At 34.4% G+C, this 22,000-nt stretch overlaps 1 protein-coding gene and 4 long non-coding RNA genes across 9 annotated transcripts in view; 2 read left to right on the top strand and 3 right to left on the bottom strand.

Annotated features, from left to right (window-relative positions):
* LOC148280081 (uncharacterized) overlaps positions 1-16,426 on the bottom strand; it is a 29,711-nt gene extending 13,285 nt beyond the window's left edge. For 2 of the 3 annotated variants that reach the window (XR_015822705.1, XR_015822706.1), the window contains exons 1-2: positions 14,078-14,412; positions 198-365 (exon numbers count right to left, since the gene is read on the bottom strand). This is a non-coding gene — a long non-coding RNA (uncharacterized LOC148280081). Of the gene's footprint in view, positions 1-197; positions 366-14,077; positions 14,413-15,289 lie in introns of those variants that run through there. The other variant, XR_015822707.1, reaches the window with a different exon arrangement.
* LOC148280083 (uncharacterized) lies at positions 4,038-6,401 on the top strand. Its single transcript, XR_015822708.1, has 3 exons — positions 4,038-4,348; positions 4,760-5,452; positions 5,599-6,401. It is a non-coding gene; the product is annotated as an uncharacterized LOC148280083 (long non-coding RNA).
* On the bottom strand, positions 7,571-11,241 carry LOC148280082 (uncharacterized). 2 transcript variants are annotated; one of them, XR_015822704.1, is made up of 3 exons: positions 10,916-11,241; positions 9,165-9,306; positions 7,571-8,179 (listed from the first exon to the last, which is right to left on the bottom strand). It is a non-coding gene; the product is annotated as an uncharacterized LOC148280082 (long non-coding RNA). The 2 variants fall into 2 exon arrangements; XR_015822703.1 differs by having other exon boundaries at positions 9,186-9,306.
* The window catches only part of LOC148280079 (32 kDa beta-galactoside-binding lectin-like), a 22,173-nt gene continuing 12,924 nt past the window's right edge, over positions 12,752-22,000 (top strand). The window contains exon 1 of one of the 2 annotated variants that reach the window (XM_088228958.1): positions 12,752-14,027. In XM_088228958.1, coding sequence (XP_088085084.1) covers positions 13,977-14,027 — 51 coding nt within the window. In that variant the 5' untranslated portion in view covers positions 12,752-13,976. Of the gene's footprint in view, positions 14,028-14,754; positions 15,231-22,000 lie in introns of those variants that run through there. The other variant, XM_088228957.1, reaches the window with a different exon arrangement.
* LOC148280080 (uncharacterized) lies at positions 16,742-18,832 on the bottom strand. The gene is made up of 3 exons (XR_015822701.1): positions 18,495-18,832; positions 18,091-18,344; positions 16,742-17,250 (listed from the first exon to the last, which is right to left on the bottom strand). It is a non-coding gene; the product is annotated as an uncharacterized LOC148280080 (long non-coding RNA).

The raw sequence follows: 22,000 nt of genomic DNA, 5'->3' as shown, positions 1-22,000 counted from the left end.
TATTTTTTTCCATTCCTCATTATTTAATAAAGCGCCACGAGCAATTGTCCTTGTCCGAGCGAATGGAGAAAACCATTGCGTATTTGAGGAATTGAACCAAAATCTCCGATGAATAGTTGGCATGTTCACCTCTAATGCTCGAGGTCCTGGATTTGACACCTGATAAGGTCAATATCAAATATTTGTTCTATATCTACCTCTATGTAACAGTTGATTGAGACGCGTTGCATTTTGTATTCCAATACTGTACCCGATGATGTCGAATGTGCATATCACACACAGGATCTGATTTCTAATTTCTTCATTTAATCTTGTGAATTAATCTGATTTATTATTTTTGTCAACCATCGTGATGTAGTAGTACCCTTAAAAATAAAAATCAAATTTATTAGAAGGAAATGGTTATGGTTGAAAGTGTTGTCTGGTGTTCGTTCACCCCGCTCTGCCACAACTTTTTGTTTTACTGACAGTTACATATCATAATTTCCCTTTCCACACATATTGGTGCGCAGGAGATTCATTTGTAAACTGAATGTAGCGTATTTTGATCATCTGTTATGTGAAGGTAAGGTGATCAGGCCTGCGCTTTAGGTGTGAGTCGAGGAACAATAAAATATTACAGTTTGAACAACTTTTAAAATTAGTATTTTACATACGCCCTGCCAGGAATCGAATCCAGGACCTGCAGACCGGTAGGCAAATGCGGAAACAGCTAGACGAGGCAGGCTCATTTCCACTTTGTTTCCTTATTTGGGATTTTTGTCTGAGGACAGCCATAGAGTCTAAAACACTCGTCCAGCGTTCTGGTTCTAATTCTCCAACAGAACTGTATTATCCAATGGTGGCATTCCAATCTTTCGGCATTAACAATTTTAAATTGTGCGCGAAGAGGTCGACGAACTGGTTGTAATCATAGCATTGTCTTTACTTCGTACAAATTTAAAAATGGCAGATAAATACAAAACTAATACATAAAGCCACAACTTTCCAAATCTGATCCCTGGGGTGCCCTATACAAATTTATTTCCAACAACAATTTGCTAGATACATCGGTCCATTACTGGGATGAAACATCCCTTAAATGGTATCATTACACTCACTGCTGTGCAAACAGCTTCAGCTCTGCTTGACGCAATTATCCCTACTGACAACATAGCTTCTGATTTTCTTCATCATGAACAGATTAGAGAACATGCATTATTAATTTCATTGTCGCCACCTATCTCCTCATTAGAAGTTGGAAATATCGTCTCCATTCTGAATCTGAATAAAGCATCTGGTCTGGATGGAATTGATCCTGCGCTTGTAAAAAGGTGCGTGTTTTTAGCCACATTTGAACTCCTAACCATGTTAAATATTTGCCTTTCAATGGTGTCTTCTCGGATTGCTAGTAAAAAAGGATTAATGAAAATTATTCCTAAGCGCTGTGATGGCCAAGCACTGGTCCGAAAGCGTATAGACCAGTATTTCGGGTGGGGCATAGCGTCTTAGAGGTGGGGCACCACGCTTCAGAGATGAAACACGTCAGCATTTCACATATAAAGGGGAATACTCATTGGTTATACAAAAAATGCCTGAGATGTACAAAATAGAAATATTCGCCTAATTGTACTTGTGAAGTGACAATAATGCTAAACTTGTTATTTTCGACCATCTGCAAACTTTATTAACTGATTTTAAAAAACGATTTGCTGATTTAAAGGAAATAAATTTTCCAGCTCAGTTGACACAACCAATGCTGGTAGATATTTCAAATGAATAACTGTATCAAGAGGAACTTTCAGAAATGCTAAATGATGAATCGATTACAAATTTATTGAATATAAAAGGAATAATGGCATGGATTTGCTTGCGAAAAAACTAACACAAAATATCCTAATATTACTTTGAATGCCAGAAAATGATTATTACCCTTTCCCTCATCTTATTAGGTGAAATGTGGTTTTAGCGCCCTACGCAATTGACTCATTAAAAAATTAAATCGATTGGATATAACTAATAGAGGTATAAAGGGGACCTAAGACTGAAATAACTAAGCTAGATCCGGACATCAAATTTTGTAGCAAGCGTGACTGAATTTAATCATGAATTAGGCGTCGAGATATGTGTGTGTTTGTACTCAATTTCAATTGTCACTTGTGTTTTATTATTGTTTTTATTTTATTCTACTTAATTACATTTTCAATTTGTGTTTTGAAATAATTTCACTTATTATATATGTATTAGAATAGGTTTTATTTAATTTCATTAGGGGTTCATATGTTTACAAACATATTACAATATGATTTGAAAATTTACCTGCTGTTTAATTAAAAAAGATGCCGGTGGGGCATCTGACCTTTGAAAAGACTATGGTGGGGCATGGCATAAAGAAGGCTGGGAAACACTCTTCTGCCTATTCTGGGAAAAATACTGGAACGACTAATATGTAACAGACTTGAGTCTCACTTAAATGCAACTCAACCAATAAGTGCTAAGCAATTTCGATGAGAAATTTTGTTAAAAACACAAACAAAAAATATGTCATTATATTACTTGATATCTCAGGTGCCTTTGATCATGCTTGGTGGCCGATGATTCTGTCTAAGCAACGACTTTGACAATTACCTGCAGTTATTTAAAATGGTAAAAGATATTTTTCAAATCGAAATGTTGTGTATCCCGGTGATTGTGCTGATCATGCGTATTTGATTGATCACAAATTGATGATACTGCAGTGAGGGGTACAATGAAAGCTTTTAAAGTTTCTTTGTTTTGTTATTTCCGTGGTTTGATTGTAAAAAAATATTAAACTTTCGCTCAGTTTAAAAAAAATTGATAGTGATATGCGAAACTGAAGAAAGACACAAGTCTTTATGAACAGTTTCGGGAAAGGGGTGGATGCTTTCATTGTGTATCCCGGTGGGGCGGTGGTAGTACACTTTTATCATGCGAGATTTAATGTGGCTGTCCTCAAGGCTCTGTTGTGGACCACTTCTGTGGAATGTATTGTATGGTGATTTTCTCGAACTTCCCCTTCCTTCATCATCTATGATTCAGGCTTTTTCCGATGATGGATGTATTTTGATTGAGGGCAAAAACCGCAGATTCCTGGAGGGTGACGCAGCTAATGCATTAAATAAAGTTGCAAATTGGGGTATTCGAAACAAATAAAGTTTTGCTCCTCAAAAAACCCAATTTTCACTATTAAAAAGCAATCTTGTATGTCCTCCTTCTATCAAATTCCTGGGCACTTCTATTCGAGCTTCAAATTCGGTTTCAAACCTCTGGAATTCTTGAAAGAAATTTGTCTTATACTTCCCACGCAATGAAAGCTGTGAATTTGGGAAAGATGGCTTTCCACAAAGCTGCACGCTTGGCCAGAGTCAGCTGGGGGTTGTCTTTTGAAACTTCAACGGTCTATTATACATCCATTTTCTTAGGCATCGTGTGCTGTGCAGCTGGCTGTTGGGCACACCGATGTGAGTTGCAATACATTAGGTGAATTATTTTAAGCGGACAAAGACAAACTCTTCTGGCTCTTGCTAGAGTGAAAAAATGTCTTCCCCTTCAGGGAGGGTTACCTTTCTTTTTTTCCTTCTATCCGTCAGAACTTAAAATAATTACAGAGTTCCTTCAGGCAGCTTTTCTCGTTTAGAAATGAGCAACTTTTCACTGCCAAGGAGACTTATGTCTTCAGATGCGGTATGTGGTGGGCAAGCTGTATTCTTCATCCATCTGGACCCGGAAAAAAAACCCTCTAAATTGAGACATTTGGTCAAATCATGAGTGCAAATATTTCTTGAAAAAAGTTCTGGGTACCTAGTGGTTATATTATTATTTTGCCTTGGTGAACTAAAATCTGAATGCCTGTGAATTATGCCCAAGGTGAAATTTCACAGTAGTTTTACTGAAACGGAAACGGGTTTAAGAAAGGGGTGGTAACTGGTACTGCTGTTGGTGTAATATCTTATCGGTGGATCCTCTGTGATTCAGGGGTGGTATTCTGAACCACTCTCGTGGGCCTCTCTACCTCGTTAAAATCATTTTGGTATCCTGAACGAATCTCGTAATAGGTATCGTTAAAACCACGCATGCGCACAGCACACAAATAAACTAACCTTGTAAATCTGGCAAACGTCAAACATGCGACCCGCGAGATGTTTCGTTTTTAAAAATGTATGTTTATTTTTTATTGTGAGCTACTAAATTGGCAATTAAATATATTGCGTCATCTGTAAAAACTCAAAAGACGCCATTATACAAATTACGACAAATCCATTTGTGCTCATAAATTGGAGGTTCGTAAGTTTTTTTAAATTTGTCTGGACATTTTTAGTCTTTGTCAAAAATAACGGAGTTAATTCAGGTAAGTACTCGTAATTAATACATTTAATCAATTTAAACACGTAATATACTGTCAAAATATTAGTCAGATCGATTTGAGGTCTTTTTTCCTCGATCCAGATCTGGCACAGTTTGAGTATGTCAGTCGGTGTTGATTATATTTTAACACTAAATTCGTTTCTAATTTATATTAATTATTAATTTATATATACATACATTATCAAAGGGAACTCGGGATACACATTTAATGCATCTTAATCATGCTATAAAGGTTCCTAAAGATTGCCATATTGAAGCTAATTGAATGACAAGGCGATGCATTGATTGATTATTTAGTATTCCCAAAGACATACGGGGGGCCGTCGCCTTTTGTACTTTCTACTTTTGCGTAATTCACTATTTCAGACATTTAAATAAATTATGTTTTTTACAGATTTTTATCAATAATGCAAACATTCTTCGCTTCCATGCAGGTGCTCCCTCGGTTAACTAGTGATAACTATGTTATGAGGAAAATAATGAATCAGGTCATTAATGAAACTGACAGGGAAGGTGTGCCTACATTAAGACAATTTCAGTAGAATTATAATATATGGAACGCAATAAGCAATATTGGATACTTGTGGGCTGAAATAAAAAAGTAAAAAATGAAAGGTTCCTGTAAACAATTATGCCCGCAAATGATGAATTTTGAAGAAACTCTGGAAACTATCACAGATGATATAGTATAGGACTTCAACAATGAAGATGTTAACGAGTTAATTGAATATCACTCAGAACCTCTGTCAAATGACTGCTTAATTGCAACAACTGGTAAATGAAATACACAGTTAATGTAAGGAAAAAGCTGATAAAAGTGTCTTTGACACTAAAAAATATACAGCATGTTATTATATAGAACTCTTTATCAAGAAAACAAAAAATATGGAAGTATTTAATTAACTCTTGAAAAATTTATAAAGAATCACCTGAAAGCACTTAAACACCTCATTAACTTAATTAAAAAATACATATTTTTTACATCCCTCGACTTTCGAACATTCAACATTCGCACACATTTTCAGGAACCAATTATGTGCGAAAGTCTACTGTATTTCAATGCTTGGGACAAGATGTCGCTCTAATGGTTAGTAATACTGTAATTATATGTCTGTATACTGATAACATAATGAATCATTACATGCAAGAACATTTTTTGCTCAAATTATAATTGAAGCTGTAAGGTTTAAATATCAAATCAAAATGCATATAATTTTTAAATCTTTATTTCAGATTTGCTGTCCTAATCTCTGAATGTGTAAGTACAAAATGAACCAGTGCAAGATCTGTTTGTTTGATCCCATATCGTTGAAATATACTTATTCTTCTGACATTCTCAATTATTAAAAGGTGTCAAACCAAAAAATAAAGTCACTAATTATTTTCATTAAGGTTGTGTAAGGTATCTCATCATTTTCCTATCCGCACCATGTGGTGCATAGGGCACTGCATTGGCGCATCAAATACAGCATATTTCATCATCGGTTACATGAAGGTAAGGTGATCAATCTTACACTTCAGGTGCTATTCCAGGGACTGAAACATTGCAGTGAACGTTAAGAATAAATATTTTCTGTTGATCCTGCCAGGAATCGAACTTGGGACCTCAAGCACGGTTGGCAAACGCTCCGACTACTACCCTAGGAGGCAGACATATCTCTACCCAATTTCCTTTTCCAGAATTTACATAAGAGTTGCCGTAAAGCCGAAAACGCTCGTCCAGGGTTCTGCTTTAATTTTTCAAACAGAACTGTTTCCTTTGTCAGCTTGGACACGGACAAAGGGTATGCAATATTATGTTTCCCAGAATTTGAGTTCATTGTTGGTTGCCATAAAGGAATAATAGAGCATTATATATTTAATCAATTTATTCTAAATTTGTTGCAACAGAGAGGGAAAACATTTTTGAGAAGAGAATATGGAAGTATAGGCATTTACAGGGCTTATGACCTGTCATTGGCTGGTTTAAGCGGCCACTTTACTTATTGTGTTTAAACATCCAAATTTCCTCAACTCTTCCATCTGTTGACTTTTGTGAAGTAAAAGAGCTGAAACCTTTATCATGTGGGTGAGATTCATCCATCCAGCAACAAATTTAGATTGGAATAACTCCCTAGGTAGGAAATCCAGCCAGTCCGCAAAATTTGGACATACTCAAAACATTGTTGAATTAACTAACTGGTAAAAGAAGAAGTATAAGAATTGGAAAATTGTTTTTTTAGGTGTTGCCTAGTAGGTGATTTCAGCCGGATGATATGAATGACAGGTCATAAGCTCTGTAAATGCCTAGACTTCCATATTCCCTTCTCAAAAATGTTTTCCCTCTCTGTTGCAACAAATTGAATTTTATTAAATTATTTCTCCCTAGGGAGGAAATCCAGCCAGTCCGCAAGTATTTGGACGTACTCATAACATTGTTTTATTTATTTTCACTATGGTACCATATCCATAAAGTCTGTATTATTTTTTTTTAAATGTTATGTTGAATATGCATATTAACATTTAAGATTGTTTTTATTTTATTTTTTATGGCTTACAAATAATGAACAATACAATAAATTGGTATAATATCACAATTTGTTATGTTTAGAAATTTTTCATGAATTAAATGTGAACACAACATGCACAAATAATTAATAAAGTAAAAAAAAAACCTTTTTTTTTAATCGACTAAATTTAATTTTTGTAACTTTTTATAATTTTTATGTGTATTTAACATTTTTTTTGGACTTTAATATTGTTATTTTAATTTCACTAGATTTTTTCCCCTATGCTTATTATTATGGCATAACACGGCAACAGCCTAAAAAAAATCAGTACATTAATATGTAAACTGTGAATCAATTGAGTTAAATCGGGTTGTGGTCCTATGACTATCGTCATGGACTCACGGCTCAAAGGTCCGTGGTTAGAATCCCATTCCATCCCAACTTGATTCCTATTTTCTAATAGAGAGTTATTTACAACTCGTCGAAAATGGCCCTCAAAATTAAATGTTTAAGTAAATCATAAGAACACAAATCTCTTTTAAAAAAATATATAGTGAATTTTTATACCGTAGAATAAATAAATGCAGGTAATCATCATCATCATTTCAATTCCGCACCTAATTGCATAGGGCACTGCATTGGTACACCAATCGCAGTGTATCTTGATCTTTTTGTTACTTAAAGAAAAGATGATCAATCGTACGCTTGGGCTGCCAGTCAAGGGACTATGAAATATTGTACTGTAAAATCACCTTTTAAAATAAATATTTCATGTCTACCATGTCAGGAACTGAACCTGAGACCTCTTGCATGATAAGCAAACGCGTTGAGAGGATGTGAGAATACATTTTCTTGTAACAAAAGGTAATATAAATAAAAATAATTTCAAATGTACTGTTTTCGTAAAACTAAAGTAAATACAATTCTTGGCCAGAGCTCTTATTTCTCCCGGTGAAAGTGATCACGTTAAGGTTCCTTATATTTGAAATATGTGTTTAAATATTTATGTGTGAGATATGACTATATTTTAATTACGTGTGAAAAGGAAACTAAAACACCAAAATATTTTTTCAATAACAGTACTTGCACTGTAGTTTATAAGTTTTTAGGTATAAAATAATAAAAAAGAACTACAAAAAACTAACTAGAATTTAGCTAATGCTCTACATTTGTGAGAAAAGGTTTGAGTGTTTGATGTAGTTGTTGTAGACTCATTTCTGTATTCCGCTTTTCTGCTCTGCCACATATTTACTCCCATTTTCTCAGATGATCATAAAGGTGTTAAAAATTGACACCAAATTGCAACATTTGATATTTCCTCTTTGCTAAAAATAAAAAAATAAAAAATTATATAATTTACAATACATTTTTAATTACATTTATTACAAAATGACATACTAAAATAAGCACTTAAAATAGTAAAATATATCTTATTTAGGTTAGTTGGAAGTTATTCATCAGGTATTGCAATAAACCTGCCAATATACATATTTTTGTATATTGTACTAAAGTTCATCAGTACACGCAAAAATCAAACACCTTAATTATTCCGCATATTGTTAAACCTTTTAAAAAGTAAACTTTGAAGGCTATATTTTGTGATTTATATGTTTTATTTCTCAGAGCAAATTATTATGCAGTAAAGGTAATATTTTTAAAGTTGTCTGTAGGTATTGTGATTATGATATTGCAATTCAAATATGTGTAAGCTGATTAATTCTAAATATTCAAAATGATATAAGCGATGTCATATGTAATGGTATAACTTTGTATTTTCCATATGGTGACAAATTTCCTTTTGTTAGGACATGCCAACGTGAGCTGTAGAGAAAATATTTAATATAATATGAATTTTAAACTAATACAATATACTATATGTACTTTGGCTCTTAATCTGTTTGGTAATAAAAAAAACATTTGAAAAAATAACAAATTGGGTATTATTTAAAGCAAATCTAATAAATAGTTTAATATGGAAATAAATGATGATTGATATTTAAATATACAAATGTATAATAACTGTGTAGGTAGTGATATTTCATTGTTTTTACAACATCTTTAATACCCAGACTGGTATCTTAACTATAAAAATATATATATTACAATTTATATAATGATAACTGAAATATTGTATCCTTTTTTATTTAGATTTATCTTTATAATAAAGATATCAGTCATAAAGGTGTAGCGACGAATCTTGCTACTGATTATTTCAGATTTGTGAATTTAAGTACCAACTTATCTTTCATTTTTTAGTAAATTAAAATTTAAAATGAGAATTTTCAAGAGTGCAAAAAAAACTTGAATTACTTAATAAACAACGTGTCCCACCTCCAAGCAGATGACGAATATATCCTATAGTTTGATATCCATATATTCCATTACAGCATAAATTTAAAGAGCCAATCGATATCATCCCTTCGAAGGATCCGCTTTACTGGTTTAATATAATCTGAAAAAATACACTTATAAAGGTTAAATTATTTACAGATGTTCTAAAAGAGAATGAGATTTTTTTTAGAAGATAATATCATTAAAAGTCTAGACATTTATAGAGCTTACTATTTACTACTATTATTATTAATATTGATATAATATTTGTTTTAGTACAAAGGTATATTTAAACACCACTATTCATAACATAAATTATATTATATTACAATAACTTTAATAATATTCTATCCTTTTTATAACACATGCTGTGAGCTATTATAAAGGGTGATGGGTTTATCAAAATTAAATATCTTATGTGTATGCATGTCCAATTGTCTTTCATTGTTTCTTAATAAACATTTGTAATTTTTCACGTCTCTGAGGGAGTTTGTCGTTACAAGATTCTCTTACTTTTTTAACATATTATTTTCTGGATATTATGTATACCTGTGTTATTTTTATAAATACCTAATTTTACCTTTTTATTTTCATTATTTCTATATGTGTGAATTAAGATGTTCTATTTTGTAATGTACATATATATGAATAAATAAAATTGAAATACCACCACTAAACCACTAATAAAATAAATATTAATTATGAGGAAGACTAATGAACAAAGAAGACCAAGAAAGAGATGGCATGACCGAACCCAACAAATTGTTTGAGAAGGATCTCATCAGTGGTACGGGCGGTACGGCAATACTTTGTAAGGCTCCCCTCTCACTAGGCAGCCTGGCTGCGGCAGCTAATACTACATATGACGGCTTATTAGATACCGCACACTAGGCAGCCAAGAATTCCTGGCTGCGGCAGCCATTAGAACGCGTTTGACGTGCACGGCAGCCAACTGGCTGCCTGCAGCCAGAACGAGACAAAGCAAATGTATGTGACTGCCTCAGTCTCCGCGCACTTGTCGTAGCAGCCAGAAGTATTTTATGAAACGAATTTGCAATGACTTTCGATACAGAAGATCCATAAAATAATTTTGAAATGAACCCTTTCAAGTAAAGGATGAATTCAATATCTTCTTTTTGGTTTGCGTTTCTTACGAGATAAAATGTAAACAAAAACATCTTCCACATCCATTTTATTTAGACTGGCCGTCAGGCTGGCTGCTTTAACTGGCTGTGCAAAATTTTGACTGCGGCAGCCAGGCTGCCTAGTGGGCGGGAAGCCTAATTATCAAAAAAAAATTAAAGGGGAACATAAAAGCTGTTCATATATTACTTGCGATTTTAACCAAACAAAAATACCGCTGAAACGATAAGTATTTACATACATAATAATTATTTACATTACGAATATCAACAATTAAAACTAACAGTTCGCAGTAGCGGTATTGCAGTACCACTGCGGATATGGTATTACTTCAAAAGTTGGAAAAATCAGCACACATGCATGAGATTTTGTATGACTGCAAACGCATGTGTGTTGTATATCCTCTGGCTGTCACGGGGAAAACGTCTTGGTGGTTTGTTTATTTTTTACTAACACTAGCTTATTCTTAACCTTTTACAATTTATAAATATTATAATGATTAACAACTTGAGAAAAAACTCGTAAGGTAGGTTTAAACCGTACACAATATATAAGTTTGATTAAAATACCGAATTAGATGAACATACCTTCAAATGATGATTCCTGTTGTCGCGCAAGATGTACATTTAGGGACGCTGTGGTTCGTATGCAAGTTTCTATAGAGTACAGTAGGTATTTCACGGAGGTTCTATAAAAATAAACAAAATCCCTAAGGACATGTAGATCCGGGGCATACTTATCATTTACATAAGTAGTTGAACTGTCACTGTATGTTTGTTTATGTTTTGCATTGTTGCAATATAAAAAGTACAGTTTGACGTGAAGAAAAAATAAATACCCCACATGGCAAACGTTATAAATTTTCATCAGGATAGCAAAAGCGTTATATTTTGTAATAGGTATATTCATCTCGTCAGTGACGCATGCGCACGAGTATATTTTCTCATTTTCGACACTCACGCTCTTGCGGGTAGATATCGAACTATGAAACGTCAATTATAAAACCGTCTAAATAACGAGAAATAACGATTGAGGTTTGGTAAATTCAACATAATTAAGTATTTTGGGTCATTCTTAAGGTCACAATAATGTTTCTATTGAAAATAATTATTTTTGGTTTTATGTGTTCGAATTCATTTACGTAATTTGACATGTTATCATCAGAATTGCCATATAGAAAACCAAGTTTAACCGCGTTCAAAAAATAAAAATCCCTAAATTACACCACGTTATGTTCTCGTCCGAAAGTCGAGATCATCTCGTGGGTGTCGAGAGTGATCAGAATACCACTGCAGGGCTACAACAGCACAAATCCGGGATGAGAATAAATGGAAATATTAAAACTGAATACCCGTAGATGCAGCCATCTATATCCGATGTATGACAGAATAAAAGAGCAACGTGTGACTGCAGCATCCTTAACATTAAAATTGACTGTGAAACGCATATAAAAAAGAGGTTGAACCTCACTACCCCTACCGCGAAACAGCGAAACAATTTTTCCCTGGATGGATATTTTGCCCAAAAAGTCTAATCTATGTTCAACCTTTAATTTATTTCCGTTTGATTTCGGTAAATTTGGTACGTTAAGGACGAAAGTAGATTTATGTCACTAACTTCCCTCAGAAGCTTTAGTCACTAACTTTACTCAGTAGCTTGTCAAAACCTGTTAAAGTGCGCGTGTAATTTGTTGCGGGCCAATTACGACTCTGCGTTTTTTTAAATATAGTGCTCGATAGCAAAGACAAAAGTAAGTTTTTCTTGTTGCATTATATAGACCAAGGTTTTCAGATCATTTCCTGTTTATATTATGTGCTGTCAGTAGCTTAAATGACGATGGACAAATTAAAAGGCATAAGTTCAGCCTCTGGGTTGTCAATTTTGCCCAAACGAAAAAATGTGTTAGGGTTGTCACACTCTTATTTTAATAATTAGTTTAAATTAAATAAAACTATTATAAAGGTTTTGCACATATTAGGTATTTTAGATTTTCAAAAATATTATCATTATTCTTTGCCTTTCTTAATTAATTTGATAATGTGTTTTTATATTGCTTTTTGATAGATTCTGAAGCATTTCACATTTTTTGTATGGTATAAAATTTGTTTCTATATTAGATCATTTTCATTATATCTGGAGTTAACCAGCCTCAATTATTATCCACCCTCAAACGATATTTTTTCACTTTCGTAGCTATGGACTTAGATTCCGAAATAATTTATTTTTAAAATTAATGTCATCTAATTTTAACCTTCTTGGTTGTTCGTTAACTATATTCCTGAAACAATAACTATTATTTCTCACAACATAGGTATAAGTATTTGCTATTTCGAAAAATGTGTGTACCTACCTGATATTAAAAAATGTTATTTAGGTAATAAGGACTAAGATTATTGGCATGTGTACTTAAATAAACCATTTCTTTAAATAAACAAGATTTATTAATTTTACTTAAGTTATCAACCAGATTTTGAAGACCCTGAGGCCTATAAATTGCTTGTATGAAAACAAATAAAGTTTAGTGGGTAAATTCGCCCAATTGTTTTTAGACGAATATTTTATTAGTTCGCCATTGAAAATATGCTCAAACGACAAGTTTGCCCTTGAATTAATGATTCAATAAAGTAGTTCTTACACAAGAACGTCATATAAGCTACAGTTCAACAAATAATGGTTGCGGGCAAACATGGAGGAACATACAGGTAATTTTGCCCACCATCAAAGTTTTAAATTGCTTGAAATCGCATTTAAATATGACTGAATTTACAATTGTAACCCAACTCAATGATTACCAAGGTCATTCCTCGTAATTAAAATGTAAAGCACAAGATACATTTTTTTTGGAGAAAATCAATATAAATGCAAAAAAGCGGGCAAAATTGGACGGTTTCGCGGTATCTCGACAGATAGGTACTGGCATAAAATACAAACACAACGTAAAACAAGGTAGTGAAGTATTGGTAAAACCAACACCACCTCGGATAGAATATCGAACCTTATCATAATTTGATTTGTATAATTTAATATTGTAAGTACCTAACGTCCTAGAAAAAGAATACACCGCGCGCGTGACGTTGGTTGTAAATTACAAACATGGGACTTTGTAGATTTGACCCTAATCGTTGTGAGTAGTCAAGTCATGTGAATTGCTGGTAAAAACAAAACATCGGCGGCTAGGTGGCTTGTTTTTGTGACAGCGGCACCGATGACATGACAGATGACGGACAGCCAACAGCCAGTGACAACTTGGTGACGTGTAGTGTTGGTGACAGTTAAGTGACAGGTACAGGGTACATCGGTACCCTACGACCTCGACATAAGTGCATAATACTGTATAATCTCTGCTACAACCTGCGACAGTGGACAGCTGAATTGACTTTTTGTTGGTTCATAGAAGATAACTTCTCATATTCCATCTACCTACTTGATCATTTTCTTATGGAACGATGTTTCATAAGAAAACGGTTTTCATCAGAGCTGTTTTATTGGCGAAGGCAGCAAATGTGGGATATTTTCCCAAACAAACATTATCCACTAAATTTCCAAGCAACAGCCGCTAGCAGTGTCAGCTGTCAGCTGTGTTGCAAAGGCGAAGATAAAAATATTATTGTTGCGAGTGTAACTATATTCGCTTTGTAAGCGAGAAGAATGACTTTGGAAGAATATGATATTGATCCAGCGTGGGAAGTAACTGAAGAAGTATGTACCTTTTCCATATCATAGATATCAAAAATGTAAAACATACATACCTATCGTAAGCACCAAGTCGTCATTTGTCAATGTAGACTTGTCGTCGTTGTCGACAAATCAAAATACGCGATTGACCGGGCCCCGATTACAATGGTTCGACTGTCTATAAAGAAAAACCGATATTTGTGTACGAAAATAAGTTTATTTGCATGAAAATATAAAGTATCTTCGTTGACAATCTATAATTGAACATTTTTAGAAGAAAAAAATGAATTCATATTCTGCTTTTCAAGGAGAAAACTTAATTTTGCTTTGCAGATAAAATTTAAGATAAACGTTTACTTCCCATTGTAATCGAGGCTCAGATTTTGACGACGTACTGGGTACGGTGGGGTATAATCACGTTGGTATACTCTCTATATATATACCATCCAAAAAAGGCCGGGACTACTCACAAATTTAAAAAAAATACAACCATTTCCATATTGAATTTTTTTAAATAAGAAAATATTTTTAAATCAGTAGAATTTCAATCGAATTCGGTAGATTTCTCCCAAAATCGGTAGAGTTGCAACGCTGAGTGCTGATTCACATTCACAGCTGCGATCACAGATTGCTGCGATTGTGGCGCTGTGCGCCATTTTGTTTCCGTTTTCCCGCACTTTCCTCCCCGCCTTTCCCCCTGTGCCGGTCCCGCCTAAATAAAAACCGAGCTGTAGCGAAACGGAAAAACATCAATGTTGCGTAGGTATCCATTGTCGACGTCAGCGTCGCGTTGCGTCGCATGCTATTTCAATACTCAATATTATGTAGTAGGTACTCGTAGTGCCTATTTTTGTTACTAATAATGACTCCGAGAATGTTTAGTGTGTCATCTCTAATGCAGGGAGTGTCGCGCAAGAACAGAATACGTAATAGATAGAATATAATATTATGGTCTCGGTGTAGTTTTCTCAGGCGTGCCGCTGCCGCACCCATTGTAAAGTTTCTTTCGGAATCGAATGGGCGGGCGCGATTTCAGCAGGAGCCGGTTTTCGGATAGCAGTGGCCTTCTCCTCGAGGGCTGAGGGGGGCATGGTCATCCCCTCGCCCCCGTCCCCGGCGGGGTCCCCCGACGTGACGGAGGACTGCTGCAAGGGGTACGGCGCGTGCTGCTTCCGGCCCAGCAGGGGCTCGGAGGAAACTCAGATGCTGGTGATGGAGGATGAAAACGTAAGGCTTTTTCCCAATCTACCCGCGTAGACGTCAATAAGAACACGATAGGTACCTACTCGTATTGTATGGACATATATTGTATCCACGCTGCATAGGTGTCACAGGTCACAGGCGTTGTCATTTTAGACTAATCACTAATTGCCTAGGCAAATTACGAAGCGGCTGATCAACAACTAGCCGGATTGTCGACACTCGGTATTTTACATTTTGCCTAGCCACGTTTAGCATCTTTGTAAATTGGCGAAGATTTTAGTCGAAGTGGCCAACTGCTTGGCTCCCCCCTCTCAAATCCCGTAATTAGTAATGACTGTTCCGTAGCGTAGTCCATTACATAGTAGTCCTTGCACTCCGTCAATAATATGTAATTGAACATATTTCTTTTTTTTCAAAAATATCAGTATTACATTTTTCAAATAAAATTCGATGTTAAATATTACATTTTTAAAATAAAATTCGATGTTATTTTCAAGACAATCAAAGATAACTCTGTTAACTTAATTCCCATTGTTATAGCACTCTGGGCCTCGATTACTACGGGAAGTCAACATGTTACTAAATACTATTAAATATTTGTATATAACCACTTACCGACTTTTCTATGTATACCGGTTTCGAGACCTACCCATCTCTTCGTCAGGACACCAATTAAACCAACATTATAAACTCACTATACACCGTCACAATCGTTGTTGCACAAAAATATGAAACCAACACGACATGCATTTTAATAAGCAACCCTTACATGCACTGATTAGGTTATGAAAATAATTTTTGGTGTACGGTTGTGAAATAGTTGAAAAAAGAGGGGCGTGAGTTTAATAGGAATAAGGTGACCATTACAATGAATTATCGTATAATGTGGTATATTAAATGGTTGTTTGATTATTGATCAAAGGAAAATGATTTTTTAAGGCTTTCCTAAGTTCCCAGATAGCAATTTAAACTTGCCTCAAGCTTGTATCAAGTTTGAAATATCAAGAGTTCAAGCTTGACCCAAGTTTGAGATTGCAACTCTGTAAACTTGAGGTAAGTTTAAATCAAACTTCCTAGTTACCATCCAACAAACTTGCATGAGGTTTGTTTTTACAAACATCCTACAAGGTTGTCACACCAACATTTATGCAATTTTGGATTTATTTCTTCCAAGCAAAAAAAACAAAAAAAACAAAAAAAACATAAAACAACAAAAACACAAAAAACACTAAGCTCCTTAAAAATTTTAAAATTAAATAAAATGTCTTGTTATTATTACTCAGTATATTTATTTTTAATAAAAAATAAAAATTACAGGCTGTTTGCCAAGAAAGTCAGATGATGTTGTGATGTCAAATAATTGATGTCAATTGACTGGAGATCAGAGTCCGTTGCATTATTTTGTCTCTCAGCTCCGAAACAAATAAATAAAGCTGTTTTATGACTTACTAGCTTTTTGACTAGCTGGATTTCTCATGGTAAAAAGTATCCGTTCAAATCAAAATTTGTTGCAATAAAGAGAAAACATTTTGAGAGGGGAATATGGAAGTCTAGGTATTTACTGGGCTTATGTACTGTCATTGGCTGGTTTAAGTGGCCACTTTACAAACTGTGTAACATTTAGCGTTCTGCCTATGTTTAAACCTCTTCATTTCCTCAACTCTTCCATCTGTTAACTTTTGTGAAGTATAAGAGCTGATGGTTCAGCCGGATGAATCTCACCCACATAATAAAGGTTTCAGCTCTTATACTTCACAAAAGTTAACCGATGGAAAAGTTGAGGAAATGTGGATGTTTAGACATAGGCAGAATGGCAAATGTTACACAGTGTGTAAAGTGTCCACTAAAACCAGTCAATGACAGGTCATTAACCCCGTAAGTGCCTAGACTTCCATATTCCATTTTCAAAAATGTTTTCTTTCTGTTGCAATAAATTTATAACTTTATCTTTTCCTCACTTAATCGTTAGTCTAAATTGGAAATATCTTCAGCCTTTTAAAAATGCTTCCCCATTCTTTTAAAAGTCGTGCTTTCCCGTACGTTTCTAAAAATAAAAAAAGCAGTTTTACTTTGGATACATTTTTTAAATGTAACTAACATAAAACATGACATAAATAGTTATAACATGACATATCAGTTTTGAGCTTGCAGGGTTATAAAACTTTACCAGTTATAGATTATACAGATTTACGGACTTTAACAAAAAAACTTCTTGTCGTAAACATAATAAAATTAGGCTTGAGGATCGTCGTTTGGTATTAGATATGGGGATTTTACATGAAATTCTTAATGGACGTCTTGATAGTCTTGTTCTGGCTTCTGAGTTGGCTCTTAATGTACTTGGCTACCGCACCCGTCACACGAATCTATCTCTTTTCCATGTGCCTACAGTTCGCACCTACTATGCACATAATTCTCTTCTGATTCGCTTGGCGCGTAATTGAAATGTATTTTTCAATAGCATAGGTATATTTAACTGCAGTAAACCCACTTTAAAAGTAAGAATTAAAAAACTATTATTTGAAAAAAATTCGGTTTCTTTATATATTTTTTATTTTTACATTATGCATTTAAGATGTTTCTATTCACTCAGATCAAACACACACTCACCCTTTCCATAAACCCACCCTCACTCCATATACACTTACACACATATTCACATACCTACTAAAACCATACTCAACTCACTTACCCACGCATTCTCACACACAAAAATTCGCACACGTGCACTTCTACGTGTATTAATATCTAACTGAACTGGATTTTTATAATTGTATTTATGTGGAAAACTGATTTGGCTTTTTTGTATTTCTGTTTTTTTTCTGAATAAACAAAAAAAAAAAAAAAAACAATTGTAAAAAAAGTAGAAAAATAAATTACATACCGTACTTTTTCAGATTTTTTATTCTTTATTATTGCTGTTCGGTTTTCATAATTAAAGAAAGTATTGCATCTGCGAGGGCATTTTCTACCAAAATCAGTATATTATTTTTCATTGACAAGTTTTTTTGACTTTTCTCTTTTCTCCAATATTTATTTAATTTTCAAAAGTATTAGATTTTTCTTGCTAATTCGCAGAGCTTTTGGGGTTTAAGTATCGGTTTATTATATCAATATATTATTAACAGCCTTTTCGTTCTGTAAATAAAACATAATTCAATCAATTCAATTCAATAATAGTACAATGTTTGTGATATTTAATAATTAATCAGTTTAAACTATAGGAAGCATTATGCAGTGGATGAGATATTAATATCATTAATGATGGTAAAATATTTTCAAACTTACTTTAAAAGAACTCTTGAAAAGACGGTTTGGTCGAATGACAGTGCTACGAAAACTCATTTTTATTGTTTTTTCCTCGGTGGCATATCAATAGTTTATCCTTTAAACGGAGTATTAACACTATTAAAAGTTTTAAAAATCACCGGCAAAACATTTAACGATAAATGCGTAATTAATACGAATTCACGAATTTATCGGCAGTATTGCGCATTAAAAATTAAATGAAACCCACAGACCAAAACGGTGAAATATAGAATTTTTCTATGACTTTGATAGTGTTGCCAAACTGAATGTTGTTTGGAATTAGCCACTTTTTTTATATTTGTCATGCACTAATTTAATTCGGCGGCCTCCGTGGTGTAGTGGTTAAGACATTTGACTCACACATGGAAGGTTCTGGGTTCGATTCCTGGTGAGAATACAAAAATCAAATGTGATTTTTCTTAAGGCTGGGTGTACCGTGCTGTTATTCACCACTGTAATTAGGTCTCACAGCCTGTTGTGGTGCCAAAAAAAAAAACGGTGTTGTAGAAAAGTCCTGGGATTAAATATAAAAGTTTAAATAAAAAAAGGAATTCTCTCCATATTTTTATGTATATGGCAATGTGTTGATCATCACTGTATGACTTTCGGATTCTGAAATACCCTTCTTGACATACTAAGATTCTAGCAAGTTTTGTCAAAACTTGTCTCGCCAAATTTGACATAACAATATTCCAGCAACTTTTGATGAAAACTTGTCGCGTCAAATTTTCCTTTTCAACCTTCCATCAATCTAGTTTGTACCAAGTTTCACTGCTATCTGGGTTGTTTTATACAAATATTTAATAAAATTTTGTAAAATATTTGACCGCAAAGTTAATGCTTTTTATTATTTATAAAAAAAAATTGAAATATATACATTATAATTTTTTTAAGCGTTTTCAATTACTACAGGTTACTGACGAAGATACTACTTTTTTTATAAATATACTCATTCTCGTACTGAAAATTCGATTTAATGTTATAGACAGTCGAACTCTGTTAACTTCCTATTGTAAATCTGTATGATGTACAATGGGAAGTTAACCGAGTCGTATTCAATTTTATATAAAGTAAATATAATTTCCTCGAGGGTACTTTAAATTTTCAAATACATTTACGCATTTTTTAACATTTTTTTTTTCTTCCATATAGACAATCGAGGATAACTGTTAACTTTCTACTGAAATCGGGGCCCTGATGAGGTAGATCTCTAGGCAAGTAGATCTCTAGGTAGGTAGATCTCTAGGTAGGTAGATCTATAGGTAGGTAGATCTCTAGGCAGGTAGATCTCTAGGTAGGTAGATCTCTAGGTAGGTAGATCTCTAGGTAGGTAGCTCATTTTTGTTTTTAAAATGTTAACATTATCCCCACCGCACACCGCACGCCGCAGGCCGCACCTGACCCAACCTTTGACATGTACGTATTTCATTCAGTCCAGTTAAATTTAAATTCCGCGCTATCTTCGCTGTAAGCAATTTCGTAAATATTATTTTTATAGTGTACCTACCTATAAAAACCATAACATTTTATAAATAGAAAGTATTATTTTGTGAATTGTGATACATACTTAAAGTAAAAGTTACAAGGTACAGCGATAATTAGTATCTACAGTAAACACTATGGTAGGTAATATTATTGACAAGAAAACCTTTAATGATATTTATTTATATATCAACGGTTCAAAGAACCTTTTACAATAAAAATTTTTACAAAAATAATCGTTTTTTTTATATGGAAATTTGTATGTATGTACACAAATATAACACTATATAATTATTTCAGAACCAATGAGAATTTATAGCACGTACTAACTACCAGCCTAACCCATATTATAATATAACTACATATCTACATACCTACATACCTACATACTATATAGGTAGATTAGATAGCAACGTTCGGAATTATCGGTATTGAGAAAATTTCACGTTTATATTGAGTTTCTCTCGGTGGAACGGAATTTTAATTATACCAGTCTGACGATGTCTGTCACGACGAAACCCGGTAATTGGTATTTTTATTTTATTTATAATAATAGTAGCATTTCGATAATAATACTATGAACAAAATATTTATTTTTTATAGCGTTGTACGCTCGTAAAATCTGGTAAAATACATTAGAAAAATGTACCTAGACAGGTTTTGTGTAGGCCTTTCTGTGCCTACATGTAGGTAAATGGTCAAAGAAGATATTATTATATTATAATTTATTGTTTCTTGTCATTCTTGTGCATTTGTTGTTTGTCTTTAGGTACAGCGTTGTTTCTCCGCTAAATAAATTAGGTATATATTAATAATATAATATAATCTAGATATACTCAAATAATATTTTACCTTTGAATAAAATAATTATACCTACACAAAGATAATATAAGAAATTTTTCCTGATTTCTGTTGTTCGGTGATATAAGTAGTGTTAGGCACATAATCTTGTATTTTGCAGCAAATGGCGCGTCGAATAATATTGACTTATTTATATACGCGATAGAGTGTATTATAAGTTGGTTTTGCATAAACTAATAATGGAGATCGAAGAAGGACCGGTAGCTGTTGTGAAATTAGATTAGGTTTTCAGTACAATATTATGGTTTTTGTTTTGTTATAATAGGCAGGCTTTGTTTTACACCTACCTACTTTGTGTACAACCTCGATGTTTCCCAAACTTTCCCCGGGGACATTCCTCTACCCTCTACCCTCTACCCTCTACCCTCTACCCTCTACCCTCTACCCTCTACCCTCTACCCTCTACCCTCTACCCTCTACCCTCTACCCTCTACCCTCTACCCTCTACCCTCTACCCTCTACCCTCTACCCTCTACCCTCTACCCTCTACCCTCTACCCTCTACCCTCTACCCTCTACCCTCTACCCTCTACCCTCTACCCTCTACCCTCTACCCTCTACCCTCTACCCTCTACCCTCTACCCTCTACCCTCTACCCTCTACCCTCTACCCTCTACCCTCTACCCTCTACCCTCTACCCTCTACCCTCTACCCTCTACCCTCTACCCTCTACCCTCTACCCTCTACCCTCTACCCTCTACCCTCTACCCTCTACCCTCTACCCTCTACCCTCTACCCTCTACCCTCTACCCTCTACCCTCTACCCTCTACCCTCTACCCTCTACCCTCTACCCTCTACCCTCTACCCTCTACCCTCTACCCTCTACCCTCTACCCTCTACCCTCTACCCTCTACCCTCTACCCTCTACCCTCTACCCTCTACCCTCTACCCTCTACCCTCTACCCTCTACCCTCTACCCTCTACCCTCTACCCTCTACCCTCTACCCTCTACCCTCTACCCTCTACCCTCTACCCTCTACCCTCTACCCTCTACCCTCTACCCTCTACCTTCTACCCTCTACCCTCTGCCCTAGTTTTTATAGCCTTTCATTCGACGTATCTCGAGGGCGAGTGACCGGTGACCGGCCGTTGTCATATGAAAATATATAATAAACACATTAATAATATACACAATTGTATTT

The sequence above is a fragment of the Micrasema longulum genome, unplaced genomic scaffold (genome assembly GCF_059751315.1).
Source record: "Micrasema longulum isolate JH-2025_06_02 unplaced genomic scaffold, ASM5975131v1 h1tg000617l, whole genome shotgun sequence".
NCBI classification, from domain to species: domain Eukaryota; kingdom Metazoa; phylum Arthropoda; class Insecta; order Trichoptera; family Brachycentridae; genus Micrasema; species Micrasema longulum.
Note: the sequence above shows the minus strand (reverse complement) of the source record. Positions and strands in the feature narration are given on the sequence as shown.